Raw genomic sequence first — 16,174 nt, forward strand, 5'->3', positions numbered from 1 at the left:
GTAATCTTTTTTTTTTATTTATTTTGTTAGTTTTTCATTATATTTATTTTTAAAATACCAGTATCAATCACCTGAATGTCAGTGCTTGAACATTTCAATAAATCAGCATATACGCATATAGATATATTAAAACACATGTATATATGTGCATACAACACAGTGGAAGCACTGTAACAGTGTTGGGATCTGTAGTTGTGAATCCACAATAGCACAGCAGACTTTCTCTTCTGCTACAGCATCTCTCTGTGTTGTTTCACAGTTTCAGTGCACAGGTTTGGACCATGGTATAGCTGTCTCTGATTATGACAGTACTTGTATTCGTGTTGTTTAGCTCATTTCCATTGTGCTGAGTACTAGCTGTCTTTCCTTTCTTCTGTAAAATATTGCTTCTCGAGCAGATGTGTACAGATCTCTTGGAATCTGTTGGCTTATAATAATAAAAGTGAGTGAATGATTGTATGTGTGCTCTTACACTGACGTCATTGGTGTAGAGAGGTCAAGGGAGGTCATGTGATCATGTACTTCACAATAAAAGGAGGAGGCGAGGGTTGTTCCCCTCTTCCATTTTTAACCAGATTGATTGCCTTCACGTGTCTTGATTTTTCCTCTGTGAATGTATGTTTAACCCAGTTTTCCTGCCCTTAAGATGACAGCGCCAACAGGTTTTGGGCCTAGGAGGGAAGGAAGAAGCCGATGGCATAGACTATGTTTTGATGGAGATGAAAAGAATTACGAGTTGTGGGAGACAAAGTTTTTGGGACACCTGTGCTTGCTAGGGCTGAAAGATGCCATTTTGTGAAATGTGCAGCAGGACGCAGAGGATGATGAGAATGAGGAGGAAGGTGACACTGAGAAAAATGAGGAGGCCTATGCCGAACTAATACAGTTCTTAGACGACAAAAGTTTGTCCCTCGTCATGCGAGAAGCTGCAGACGATGGTAGAAAAGCGCTTCAGATCCTGAGAGACCATTATGCCGGGAAAGGGAAGCCATGGGTAATTAGCCTATACACCAAATTAACAAGCCTCCAGAAGGCTGCCAGTGAAAGTGTCACAGACTATATTATTTGGGCTGAAACGGCCATTACGGCACTTAGAAATACTGGGGAGAAGCTCAGTGATGGATTACTAATTGCAATGATTCTGAAAGGATTGCCTGAAACTTTTAAACCATTTGCAGTTCACATCAAGCAAGATGATGATAGGTTGAGCTTTGGTGAGTTCAAAACAAGATTGAGAAGCAATGAACATACTGAGAAATTTAATGCCAACGTAAGTAACGATAATGTGATGAAAGCGAGTAGCTTTGGAGAAAGAGTAAAAGCAGAGATTATATGCTATAGCTGTGGCCAAAAGGGACACAAGGCATGAGAATGCCCAAGAGAATATAAAGGACAGAGACAGTGGTGTAGTTTGTGCAAAAACTCTAGCAACAAGGATAGTAACTGCAGACGAAAGAAGAAAGATAATGTGAAACAAGCAACTGACGTGGATGATCACACATTTGTCTTCAGAATGAATGAGCATTAGATCCGTGCATTAAAACAGAAAGGATTAGTGGTGGACACTGGTGCCACGTCACACATAATTAATGACCTGAAAAAGTTTAAATACTTTGATGCAATTTTCCAACCGGAGGAACACATTGTGGAATTAGCTGACAGGACTAGAACCTGTAGTGTCATGCAGAAGAGAGGTAATGCGGAGGTATGGCTGCTGAACACAGAGGGAAGCAAAGTAAAGGTGATGATGACTCGGGCACTGTAGATCCCGATGTGCCCACAAAGCATCTTTTCTGTTAAGGCAGCAACGTCCAAAGGAGCTTCGATCAACTTTAAACAAGGAAGGGACCAACTCATCTATAAAAACGGCACCTGGTTTGACATAATTCAGTATGATAGACTCTATTACTTAGACACATATGATGAAGAAAACGATGGTGAAACACATTATAATGCATCTCCGAGCTGTCATGATATTCAAGCATGGCATAAAATGCTTGGTCACTGTAATTCTGAAGATGTGTCAAAATTAGAAAAGGTGGTAAAAGGAATGAAAATCAAAGGTAAAGTTGAGAGATCTAACCAAGATTGTGAAACCTGTATGCAAGAGAAATTTGTCCAGAGCAGAAACAGAGAACCTGATGCAAGAGCAAAAAATTGTGTTTGAACTAGTCCATACTGATTTGGCCGGCCCAATTGAGCTAGTAGCAAAAGATGGATTTAAGTACACTTTAGCATTTACTGATGACTACTCAGGTGTAATATTTGTCTACTTTCTGAAAACCAAGGGTGACATAGTCAAAGCGACTGAAAAATTAATTGCAGATTCAGCCCCTTATGGGAAGGTAAAGTGCATCAGATCAGATAATGGTACTGAGTTCATGACAAAAGATTTTCAGTCACTACTGAGTAAAAATGTTGTAAGGCACAAAACATCAGCACCTTACTCACCCCATCAGAATGGGACAGTAGAGAGAAACTGGAGAACACTGTTGGAAATGGCAAGGTGTATGTTGATAGAGAGTGACTTATCTAAAGAATTATGGACATATGCAGTAATGACTGCTGCTTTTATTCACAACAGATGTTATAACAGGCATGTGGGACAGACCCCATTCTTCATGCTAACAGGAAAGAAATCTGATCTTTCAACGATGAGAGAATCTGAATCAGTGTGCTATGCATACAGACAAGATAAAAAGAAGTTAGACCCTAGATGTGATAAGGGGATTTTTGGTGGATATGACATAAACAGCCCATCATATCTGGTCTATTATCCTGACACAAGAATGGTCCTTAAACACAGGTTAGTCAAGTTCATTACTAAGAATGTACCTGAATGCCAGATTCTGACAGACCCAGAAATGATGGATGAAGATTTGAATACCAGAAGAAGTGTGCATGTTAAGTCAGAATCAAAAGCTGATAGTCAAATCACAAAAGAAATGCAAGTAAATCACACTGAATCTATAATAAATGATGGAGACACAAAAATAAGACAGGAAGAGGAAATGCAGGATACACACTACTCCAAAAGGGACAGAAAACCACCTGCATACTTGAAGGACTATGAGTGTAAAGTTGAAAATGACGATTATGTGACAGTTAATGTTGACTATTGTTACCGACTAATGTGCAACACACCACAGAGCTTTAAAGAGGCCATGGCTTTGTCTAACTTGGATAAATGGGTCAAAGCTATGAAGGAGGAACTTAAGACTTTAAATGAAAACAACACATTCACACTCACCACACTGCCAGAAGATAAAAATGCAGTGGGGGGTAGGTGGGTTTTCACTGTAAAAGACAATGCAGATAATACTGAGACTTACAAAGCCAGATATGTGGCTAAAGGCTACAGTCAAGTTGGTGGTATAGACTACAATGAAACATTTGCACCAACTGCAAGTATGACATCTGTACAAAGTCTAATGCAGATGGCAGCTCAGTATGGTTTAGAGTTGCACCAGATGGATTTACAAACGGCCTATTTACTTGCTCCTATTGACTATGAGGTGTATATGGAGCAACCTGAAGGTTTTGAAAAGAAATCAAATAATGATGAAAAATTGTTTTGTAAATTGAATAATTCATTGTATGGATTAAAACAATCAGGATGTAACTGGAATAAAATGTTGCACAATTATCTTTGTAAAAATAGTTTTGTCCAAAACCCGGCAGACCACTATGTATACACTAGATGAGCTGAAAATGGGAAAACGGTCCTAATTATATGGGTTAATCATCTCATTATAGCAGCTAGTGACAATGAATCATTGAACGATGTAAAACAAATGCTCAAAGCTAAATTTAAAATGAAAGATCTGGGAAAGCTAAGATATTTTCTAGGCATTGACTTTACCCAGAACAGTAGTGAAGAAAAGATGAACCAAAAGAGGTACATCACGAAAATTCTTGAGAAATTTGGTATGTCTAATTGTAAAGTAAGAAGTACCCCTTCTGAACAAAAAACAAATTTTGAATGTGACAGTGAATCTACCGACCCAAGAAAATATTGTGAGCTTGTGGGTAGTTTGATATATGTTATGACATCCACGAGACCTGATCTTAGCTGAATTGTAAGCAAACTTTCACAATATTTGTCACAACCAAGTGAATCTCACTTAACAATAGCCAAACATGTGCTAAGGTACTTAAAAGGTACATTGGACAGAGAGCTGTGTTACAAGAAAAGTGAAGAGAAACTTCAGCTTGTAGCATACAGTGATGCAGATTGGGCAAAAGATCAAAATGATAGGCATAGTACAACAGGTTATTGTTTCAGCCTTAACAGAGATGGCCTATTATCTCATGGAAATCAAAGAAACAACAAACTGTGCCTTTATCTACATGTGAGGCAGAGTACATGGCATTAGCAGCAACAACACAGGAGAGTTTGTACCTTGTGCAGTTACTGAGTGAAATGGATGGAGAGTGCAAGTATGTGCCAGTAACAATATTTGAGGACAATCAAGGAGCAATCGCTTTGTCAAAAAATCCAGTAAGTCGATAGAGATGTAAACATGTTGACATTAAGTATTATTTTGTTAGATCAGCACTTGATGACAAAATAAGCCTTGAATATTGCCCAACAATGAACATGGTTGCAGATATCTTTACTAAACCTGCTACGAAATTGAAGATTGAAAGATTCATATATTACGTATTTGGAGTGTAAGGAAAAGTTATCCAAAATATGTTATTAAAATGTGTTTGTACACTGCGTAAGAGCAAGTGGGGGTGTTGGTTTATAATAATAAAAGAGAGTGAATGATTGTATGTGTGTTCTTACACTGACTTTGTTGGTGTAGAGAGGTTAAGAGAGGTCATGTGATCATGTACTTCACAATAAAAGGAGGAAGTGAGGGTTGTTCCCCTCTTCCGTTTTTAACCAGATTGATTGCCTTCACATGTGTTTATTTTTCCTCTGTGAATGTATGTTTAACCCGGTTTTCCTGCCCTTAAGATGACAGCGCCAACAGAATCACACACTGGTCTTTCCACTAGATTTCACAGTTTACTAAAGAAACTAACTCATCGAGGACCATGTGTCAACTTGTACTATTTTCATCAGGTCTTCCAAAAATTGATGGCTTGGTGCAGAGTGTCAATATAAATGGACAAAAAACAGTCTTTTTTTTTTTTACTTCTGATATTAGTCATGTTTACTTGCAAGAACAAGAATGATCCAGTTCTGTAATAGTCACTGTCTCAGCTGACTGTATTTCAGATAGCCTCAACGGAACTCTTTTATTACCAGATTTTCTTGATTTTCCTTAAGGTTAGCATTTCAGCAATATGTTATTGTTAATATAATGAGATATACATTTCAAAATGTCTCATCCCAAGAGAAGGTGACAATGAATTTAATCACGAATATAGTTACCCTAACTAACTGGTCAAAATATAAGACATAACTTTCAAGGTAAAACTCATGACTTTTGTAATACTATAGCAATTTGCCATTTGACTACAGATTTCCCTGAGCAACAGCCTCCAGCTCATCCTGTGGGATTCTGCAGGCATCCTTGGGTAAACTGAATGAAATAATCCTTCCAGCTTCCATCCTCCTGGTGAGCCATGTCTAACACATCTCCTGTTGGTGGCATATTGGTGGTAGCTTTGTCCCCAGATATTAAAAGGGTACTCACATTTCAATCTAATTCATTTAGCTGTTGAAAACTTACATTATTTGTGCAATACAGGTATTCTTCAAAGTGTCATGTACAGATGCAGTAGGATCACTCAATGAACTTACCTTGACTGGAGGTATTTTATTCTAGTAAGCATATCAAGATGCCCTGCAGAGTATTGCTCTATGACATCCTTTACATCATAAGGCCTCAGTGTCTCTTTAAACTTCTTCTTCTTTACAAGAAACTGCATTATCCTGCAAGAGAAAGAAGACTTATAAACTTATAAAGACTTATAAAGAAACTTAAGAGAAACCAGCACTTACAAATGAAGTACATATGTGGATTATGTTCCTTCAGCTCAAACTAAAATCAGTCCCATAATACTAAAAGCAAACAATAAATGGGGAAAAGCATTTTTTTGGAAAAACTCACTATACCACTTCCTTCAAAAATAATATTATCATGGGTATTATCATTCATGCTGGTTTCAGAAGATTGTGGATATACTTGCCTCCTCATGGGACTGACTGATCTTACTTGAACAAACTTAATATCTGGAGTTACATCTTTGAGTATCTCTCAGTCTTTCAAACACTAGGCTTCACATACAGTTAAATGCTAGTTTGCTTAGACTTTGTTTCATTGTTTGCATCCATTCCCTAGTTTGTGGCTCTCTATACAGCTTCCAGGATATGCTCTATGTGAGCAAGTGAAGCAATTAGATTTATGAGTTTATGGAGTACTAATAGCAGGATGAAAGCATTACTATGTTAAGACATGCAATGCTCAGTGGTTAAGGTGAGAATGGTAGAGAAACAAGGGTGTTGGATATGAGAGGTCATTACTATGCCAAATAAATATCTTCTACAAAGCAATGAAAATTTTCTTAATGTTGACTCTTGTATAGGTGAGCATAGCCTGGCTAGGACTGACACTAATGCAGTAATTCAGCAATGAAAAATTGAACATGATTCCTAGCTTGCTAACCTAGGCTGAACTACCGGATAAAAAGTGAACAATTATTTCTCTGTGAAGACTTACAAATGTCTACTGGATGATCCTACCTTACTGCTATTATACAGCCAGCAGTAGTCAGTAGAGGCATTTGCCATAGTTTTTTTGTAACAGTTACAGTTTGGCAAACCTTTTGTAACCAACAGTGAATACAAAGTACTAAGAACATGCCAGTAGCTTTCTGTTGGAGATAGGTCTTTGATCTGGGCCTTTATGGCTAAAACAAAATGTATTATGGTATATGCGCAAAAAAAGCATACTGTCATGTGATGCATTAAACAATTTCTGTGTAGATATCAGCCATTTAAAAGAGGTTGTGTGATATACTGTACTTCATAATCTGTAGTACATAGTAAAGTGCAGGTAACGGAAAGGAGTACCTTTCATGTTCTGCATATCTAACGCTGCTTGAAGCAGACACAAAGTAGTTGCCCAACTGTTTTTTTTCTTCCTCTAACTATTCTCACCAGCTAAGTCCTCTATGTTAAATCTGTTGGAAAAGAAGGAACAGACAGCTTTATGGGCTATATACTCTGGCTCCATGTTAGTTTACTACATCTGTGTTTACACAGCACTGATGTTTAAACTGCATAGGACCCTTTTGTTTTAGAAGTGTAATGTATTTTCTTTTTGTATGACTGTTACACCTCCTGTGCCTTCCAACCATCAAGGTACTGGCACTGGACCAATCAATCTCCATCACAAAGGCAAGAGCTATTTGCTGTGTAGCTGGCAATCAGGTAGATAAGAGAGGGAATTATCCATTTTTTGGGATGTAACGCCTCTTCAAGCAGCTGCGGTGAGGGCTTGCTGTGCCTTCTCCTATGGATGTGTGCATTCCTGCCTATGGCTCATGAAGGTTGCCATGCTAATGCAGCTTAACAAATCCAAGGTTTTCCCCATCTCTAATGATGCATATTTTTAAACCTGTTTCTCTGTTAGACATCAGCTTTGCAGTGGGCTGATCCCCTTCCTTCCTCCAGAATGGGTGAGTTAAAATCATCTGCTCACTCCAGTCCTGTTCCACCTGGGTCTTCCAAGCAACCAAACTGTTAACCAATCCCATGTAATTCAGGTCATAATCAGGGCTTTATCTCTCTCTGCCACATTGCCAGGCAAGAAGTGGATGTGAATTTAGCTCTGGTTACGCTAGCAACCAAGCTCCAATGTCTCTGCATTTGACACTATGTTTAAACATTATCTAAGCAGGACTAAGCAAGAAGGGCATGACAGGAGCACAGTGCTTCTCTGATTAATGAGCCCAACAGTTTTTAGTAAAGTTCACTACACACTCTGGATTCGTGGTGGAATAATAATGCCACTAATGCAAGTGAACATCTTAACTGCAGGTCATGCATTACTGCAAAAAAAGTGAGTAGTGCCATTGTATTAGTTGTCAAGCTTCCAATATTTTATATTAAAATTACAAAATGCATATGTATAAGATATAAAAAATGCTCCAGTGTAAGGTTTCCAAATGTTGTGATACTACAATTATTGCAATAATAAAACATTCATCCTATTCTAAGCCCATAAAGAAGACTGCATGCTACTGATTAGCATTTACTATGTGCCTTAAGCATTGGCATATGATGTCAGTACTAAGAAATTACCTCTCTTCAGGTCTGAACAGATTGCTACAATTAACAGTTGTTTTCTTGAAAGTGGGATGATTTTCTGTTCAGGTGTTTCTTATATTAAAAATACTAACAAGAGACCAAAAGATCATTAATATGGTCAATATTCACAACATGCACACACACTCACACACAAGAACCAAAACATCAATAGATAAAAAATTATTCTTAATGCAATGAATGGATTATAGTAACAGAAACCTGGAAAGGGAGACTGCAAAATTCCAAAGATAATTTCATTCTCGAAGTAGTGGATTTGCAGTTTTAGTGAGAAAGAGGTTCTTTATACTGAAGTGATTATACAGAGCTAGCATATGCATGGCAATGTTCCAGTGATAGACAATAAGACATCAAAGGCTACTTACAGTGGGGGTACTACATCTGTGTTATGTGACTGGGACAGATACTTCTGTAAGAGCAGGACAATGTTACAAATTGCCTAAGATACTACTGACAGATAACCTCTTTCAATGGCAAGGTAATATATCTGCCATGTGTGAGTGGACCACAAATGCCCTATTATTGTTTCATTTCCAAACAATACTGAAAATTGCTTAAGACACTGGGGTCAAACAATGTTGTTGTTGTTGTGTCTTTCGGCTTTTCTAGGTTAGGGGTCGCCACAGTGTAACTTCGGTCCGCTAATGATTGGCAGTAGATTTTTACGTGCCGAGTTGCCGGCCCTGATGCACAACCTTCAACGAAGGTACGCTCATTCACGCATGTCTCCACACAGAAGATGCTCTAGCTGAGAATCGAGCAGGACAACGTCTTACTGTGAGGCGACAATGCTACCGCAGCACCACCACCGCAGTTACTGGGGTCAAACAATGACAAATTAAAAATAGATGTCAGTAAGTATGCCGCATGCTAAATGTGAGAGGGATAAAAATGTTGCTGATTATACTAAAGCAAACATATAGTACTGGAAACTGTGATAAGATACACAGGATAGTTAGTAAAAGGTTAAAGTTTGCTTTCTGTAGAGAAATAATATGTGTGTGTGTGTGTGTGTGTGTGTGTGTGTGTGTGCAATAAAACTCCCTCTTAATACATAAAATTCCATTTTTTTTCAGGTTCATACATGAACAAAGTTCTTATGTGTAACGCGAACTGTAAAAATACATTATAGTTAGACTACTGTAATACATCAAACATTCCATATTTGTGTGTGCCTGAGTGAAGTGGACAAACTTTTATGGTTATGCAGAAAATTCAAACAGTACTAGAAAGCACATAAAACACACTGATGGCACAATGCAATACATCAAACATTGTTTCTCCCAGTAAAGAACACTAATTTATGTGTGTGTTGGGAAAATGCATCACATTTGCATATAAGATTAGTGATAAGTATTGACATCAACTGCATCTAAATTCCAAAATGAAAACAAGGTGTAGCCAGGCATACTCTTTGTACTCTACTGAGTAATTTTTTTTTCTAAGCATCATTTCAATGTGGCTTTTTCTTCAGGTCCTATGTCTACAACTGTTTCAATGAATGCTTTTAACAATAGGTATAATATTGATAATTTAAAAAAATATATTTTTATTTTATCATAGTATTGGGTGAACAGATGAAAATGTTACTTACATCTATTAAGTGTTTGGGGGGAATAGCACTTTGAGAGATGTGCTCATTTTCAAGTGACACGTGTCCAAGGGGGATAGTACTAAGAGCTTATGAGTACAAAATGGAATTTGCTTGCTAAACCCCTGATTAAAAACATTCAAAAATGAGTGAAAATGTCCTGAAGAACTCTACTAGCAAAATGAATGCAACACATTGAGCATGGCTTTCCCCAGGTAGGAATGCATACATTCTTTCAGCTAACACAGGGGATTAAGGCTATGAGCTGTTAATATTAATATTAATATCATCAGGCCAATAATTGAGTAAAACGTCTCTTTTGGTATGTACCTTTCCAAGCACCTGCAGCAATTGGAGAGATGACAAAGGTTCCTCACAAGGAAAATTCAAGGTCTTCAGTATCTGTCATAGGTGGATCATCTGAAAGCACTGGCACTTTATTCTTTTTCATACAGACTACTCAGAGGCAATGTCTGCCTTGCATATAAGGCAATCTCTGACTCTGCTTTACTGAAAATGCTGCATATCCGCAAGTCAAGGTTGACCATAACCTGGTATTTGACATTAATAGAACCTGCTGGAGGGACAGATTTGTCTCCCAAAGGTTACCAAATGTTTGGAACAGACTCCCAATTCATGTCAAACAGAGCACCTCATTGGCCCTCTTCAAATGCAATATGGAGAATTGGATGGGTAACTGTACATTCACCCCGTTGGTTCCACCTGTGTCCCTCTTGGACAGGGGCAATAGGTGCTGATCATGGAAATAAGGGTAGAACTTGGCTAGGCTTGTAAGGGCCCTAGGGCCATTAGCCTAGTAATTTCCTATGATCTTGTGATCCTATGAGAGGAGCCTTGTTAAAAAAATCCCATCTGTGAAAAAAAAATTATAATCCTCCCTTGATAAAGACATCATGGCTAATATTTAAGCTGCTCTTAAGCATAAATAAATACTCTACCACACAGTTTTTTTAATACAAAACAATCCACACAATTTTATTTAATTAATGAATGAATTAAATAATTAATTAATTCAAAGCAATATGCCAAGCTCCAATAAATCTAAACGTGCTTTGCACTTTTTTGGGAGATGTTCATCAGTACATCTAAAGTGGAGACTTTGACTACATCTTGAAACAATGGGCTCTTGAAAATCCCAATGCTCACTAAATAGGACTAAGACTCAAATGAAATCCAAACCAATAAATAAATGAATTAATTAATTAAAAAGGTCCCACAGCTAGTAATTAGTGGACCAAGCTAGTAGAATCCTGACAAAATAAGGTGCCATCTTAGAAAACCATCTCTTGTAAACCACAAGCCTCCCTTGATGAAGGCATCATGGGTGATATACAATTTGCCCCTTAAGGACATGCAAGTGTCCTAGTACATGGGCTTCTGAATGCACAGTGACCCATATATCTTTATTAATGCATTCATGCAAGTATTCCAGACTGCATTTATAAAATGAATATAGAAAAACCTCTGAAGCTCTTGTAGATCAATATGCATGTATACCTTTAAGAAGCTTTCTAGGGGCTTGCACAAGTGTATAAATACTGAGCACATCTGAGTCTAATTGACATTTTGTAGTAAGCTGTTGAGATGTAAGCATGTATGTCTGTGTAGTCTGTCAGTTAATCAGTTTGTTTATATTTTCTACTGCTGATTCCCATCCTGATGTGCTTCTGTGTAATAAAGCATATAAACAAACTATCCCGCCAGTTCATCTTCAATAGTAAACCAAGATGAGTGACGTAGTGTTAGAATGGGAACCAGAAATCTAGAATCAAGACCAGAAGGTACTCAGTTAATGGTGGAAGAATATACTGGATCATCCATACTGCACGTATAACTTGCAATAAAGGTCAGAAATGCATTCCAGGTATCAAAGCTTACTTAAATGATTTCTTGTTTGCAACATTTAACATTTATTTATTTAACATTTTTTTTTGTTAACCGGGAAAGTCCGACTTGGAACGAAGCCAATTTTCAGCTGAGGCCCAGGGAGAAATGCTCCAGACGCATGTCTTGTAAAAGTTGCAAAATATAAAATGAAGCACTCAGAGCACTCTAAACAAATTTCTAAGCAAACGAAATGGCCGAAACTGTGACATATTGAAAAAATATTCGAATAGCTACGGAAAATGTTTGAAATAATGTTTGAATCACATAAAATGTACAAAATAAAGAAAATGACTGCATTTTTTTGCTATGTGCTACTTTTTCACATTAATTAAAGCGATTTAAAATATCCGAAGTATACAAAGTGTTAGCAAGTTTGTGCAGTATTACAGTTACTAAACAAAATACAGCCATTTTAAAGCATATTTTGCAATGTACAGTATTTTGAAGGGTGTATTGTGCATTTTAATGTTATTACAAGTACTGGCTGTGTGTGCATACTCATATATAATTACAAGGGCCATTTTCTCTGTGTATTTGGGCATACTTTGTTGGCATGGCCGAAGGATTTCATAGGCCAGCTCCACTTGTCTTTGATAATAATACTGCAGAGAACTGTTGAGTGTTTGAGCAAGAGTACGATATTTTTATATAAGCTGCATTTTCTGATAAAGATGACCATATAAAAGCATTTATTATGCTTAATTTAAAGGGACACTATCTCGTTCCAAAAATAACATTTCTCCCTCGGACCGAAGTTGAAACATTGCCACCCACTTAGCTAATCTCCTCCCTGTTTGTGACATCAGTAATGATGTTGTAACCGTCTCACCCACAGTGTTAAGTTTCAAAAGGTGCATGAACCTGTATTCCAGTCCTGTTTTACTTCCCCTCTGGATTAAGACACTCAGGGTTTGGGTTCCCTGCTTTGTTGTTTTGGAGTTATGTTGTGGTATTGAGCTGTACTTTACTAAAACGATAAAGATTTAAAAAATAGGTAGTAAAATCAAACTAAATCAGGCAATAAGCAAAGGCAATGGTTGCTGCTGTCCAGCTGTTAGTTGTTAAGGGGAGTAAATGAACCATAAGGGATTAGCGATAATGTGTGTCTGATGTCTGTGGGAGGGAAAAGCTAGCCAGATTTGTTCTTTTTACAGTATAAGCACGAGTCACTTATGTCACTAGCAGTTTCATAAAGCTGACACTTAGAACTGTTTTCTTGATCTCCACTGCACAGACTGTCCATTAAAAAGAGGAAAATGTTGGACTCTTTAATGTTTTGTGCATCTCTCTCTTGACTTTTGTTCATGGACTTGACTTTTCAAAATGTTTTCTTTCAGTGTTTCGTGTGCTTATTGCATTGTTCATTTGGTGCATATTATACCGTGATTCTTTTTCCCCAGTAAAACTAAGTATAAACATAAAAAAGTCCAAAATTAATGACAGACACTTCAGTTTTAGACTTCATGCCCTTCAGAAAATCCTTGCTAATGCAAAACCTTATTCTATCAATTGTCCATATTTGTAAGAGAAATTGAAAACTTCTCCCCCATTACTGATGTCTTTCTCCAGATTTCTTGCTCTAATAGGTTGAGGAATGGTGGTCAGACCAAGCGCTGTAGCTAGCAACTGCTTGCTATATTGTAGCAAGCATTTTGTTACAGTTAAAAAAAGAAGAAATTAAAAGTAACTGTTTTTACTTTTAAACTGTAACAAAATGCTTTCTATAGTGTAGCAAGCAACTGTTACAGTTTAGACCACACAGCATGCACTAGAGCTCTGTCTGACCGCAAATGCAATACCGGTTTTTAAAATCCGGTATTGCATTAATCAAAGATTGGGATTAGCTGATCGCATTTGTAGTGATCAGTGTGTTGTGTAAACTGCAGCAAACATTTTGTTACAGTTAAAAGTAAAACAATTTTGTCTTTTTTTTTTTTTTTTTTTTAACCAAAACCTGAGCGCTGTAGCGGTCCTGCAGAGTATAAACTGAAATCAGGTGCTAATGCAAAACCTTATTCTATCAACTGTCCATATTTGTAAGAGAAATTAAAAAGTGTCCCTCTTTTTAGGCATTTCTTCCCCCATTACTGACATCTTTCTCCAGATTTCTTGCTCTAAGAGGTTGAGAGGAATGGTGGCCAGACCGAGTGCTGTAGCTAGCAACTGCTTGATATATTGTATCAAGCATTTTGTTACAGTTAAAAAAGACGCAATTAAAAGTAACTGTTTTTACTTTTAAACTGTAACAAAATGCATTCTACAGAGTGGCAAGCAGTTGTTACAGTTTAGACCACACAGCAAGCACTACAGCTCTGTCTGACCGCAAATGCAATACCGGATTTTAAAATCCAGTATTGTATTAATCAAAGATCGAGATTAGTTGATCGCATTTGTAGCGATCAATCTGTTGTGTAAACTTTAGCAAACATTTTGTTACAGTTAAAAGTAAAACAAATTATGTTGATATCTTTCTCTTTTTTTTCTTCTTACCAAAACCTGAGTTCTGTAGCGGTCCTGCAGTCAGACTATAAACTGAAATCAGGTGCTGTGAAGGAACGGTGAATTCACTGTGCCAATGTACTACCTAATCTGGATTTACAGCAAAGTAAATGAGGCATAATTCACTAATTGTGATTCCCTTGCTCTTATAGAGAAAGGTTCACAGTTTGGTCAGGCAGCCAACCTTCTCTGCTGACTGAATTAAGAAAAAAAATGCAGATATTCAGCTATATCTGGCAGGCGAAGAACAGTTATATATTGATTTAGGTGACTGAATACTTTTTTGTATATAGGATTTTAGAGAGCAAGAAAGTCCTTCAGGATAGTGTGCGGATTTATGTGTTTGTTGCTGCTGCTGCTCCCCTGAATACCAATGTTCCCTAACTGCCAAGAAGAAAAAATCTGCTGAGCAACACAATACTGCTCACTAAGTCAAAATATACAGTAATCTAACTTACTGGCTGAGTCTGGGTAGATGCCAGATTTTCATCACTAGCATATGAGTATCATATTGTTTGAGCTAACTACTCTTTGAATCTCAAAAAGTGTATTTTTGGATGCAGGGGTTATGGACTAGAAAGCATATTTGAGAAGCAATCTATGTTAGCATTTGAGAAAGTATAGACTAGATGACCAAAGTAGGTGAAGAACGTAGGAAGTGAGGGGCAGTTGGAAGGGCCAGTTAAATAGACATTGTAATTCTGCTGTCATGCTAATGTAATTAATTAGAATTGCCAAGACACTGCCAGTGAACAGGATGCATGCCATGTGTCTGATTACCATCAAATGGCTATAAAAGGGGGTGGTCATCACCAGAGGAAGAGGTAATACCCCAGAAATAGAGCATCCCTGTATAGAGAGACTATTCCTAAGACCAAAGTAAACTGAAACCAGAATGTGATGTTACTAATAATGATGCACAAGACTACTGTGTACCAAGAAAAAAACAGAGGTCAGATTTGAAGTACAGGTAGAAAGATAATGATGTTGGCTTTGCAGTTCAGGTGTTGGGAATGAAAGAGAGCAAAGACATGTGGACTAAGTGTCTAAAGGCCAGGGTAATGAATAACAGGATGATATAAAGGGGAGTGGGAGTGAAAGAAAACACTGATTGCACAATTTCCTTTTTATATTTTTCTGGGATCATACACTCCGGCCCCATGTGCAAAAATGGGAAATATGGGGTTCTGGATGGATGGATATAAGCATTTGACATGTATACTATTTTTACCATTAATACAGAATTCACCAGATAAACCTTTTCCCTGAATGATAAACTATACATCCTCCATGAAAGACATATTTCTTTCATTTCTTTTATCAAACCCTTCCATTTCTTAACTACATAATTTTTCCTAGATTTCATTGCTAGCAAAAAGAGTTAATTCATTGAAAAATACACATCCCCAATTTTCACGACATCACCCAAGCCCCTGTATCTTAATTCATGGTCATTTCCATTTCTTTTAAACATCCATTCAGAAAAAAACACCTCAGTCATCTATACTTTGTTCTTGGCAACTGCAACTATTCTGTGTATGGAATCACCACCTCCCTTTGCATCACTTAACTAACACATTTCATTTTATAGGCTATTTCACTCACTATCACATTCATCACCAATGCAAACAATATCCCACTCATGGGACATCTTTGTCTTATACCACACTTTATGCATATTTCTTTACTCAGCCACCCTTTTACTTGTACTGTATAAAATGCCTTGCAAATATCGCTTACCATTAGTTTCATATCTTCCTTTTTACTTATAAATAATTTCTCTCATAACCAGTAACAATTCTTCACATCCCTTTTATACAATGTATATCCTTTCTTCCATTCTTCTCAGTATTATTCACATAAAAAATTGTAATCTGGTATTTAGTGTG

At 37.3% G+C, this 16,174-nt stretch overlaps 1 protein-coding gene across 1 annotated transcript in view; it reads right to left on the bottom strand.

Moving 5' to 3' along the window:
* Positions 1-16,174, bottom strand: part of KCNQ3 (potassium voltage-gated channel subfamily Q member 3) — a 1,103,931-nt gene that overhangs the window by 115,934 nt on the left and 971,823 nt on the right. The window contains exon 12 of the mRNA XM_044066246.1: positions 5,759-5,890. Coding sequence (XP_043922181.1) covers positions 5,759-5,890 — 132 coding nt within the window. The remainder of the gene's footprint in view (positions 1-5,758; positions 5,891-16,174) is intronic.

This window comes from Protopterus annectens, chromosome 3.part1, assembly GCF_019279795.1.
Source record: "Protopterus annectens isolate FY-2018-M chromosome 3.part1, PAN1.0, whole genome shotgun sequence".
Taxonomy (NCBI): Eukaryota; Metazoa; Chordata; order Ceratodontiformes; family Protopteridae; genus Protopterus; species Protopterus annectens.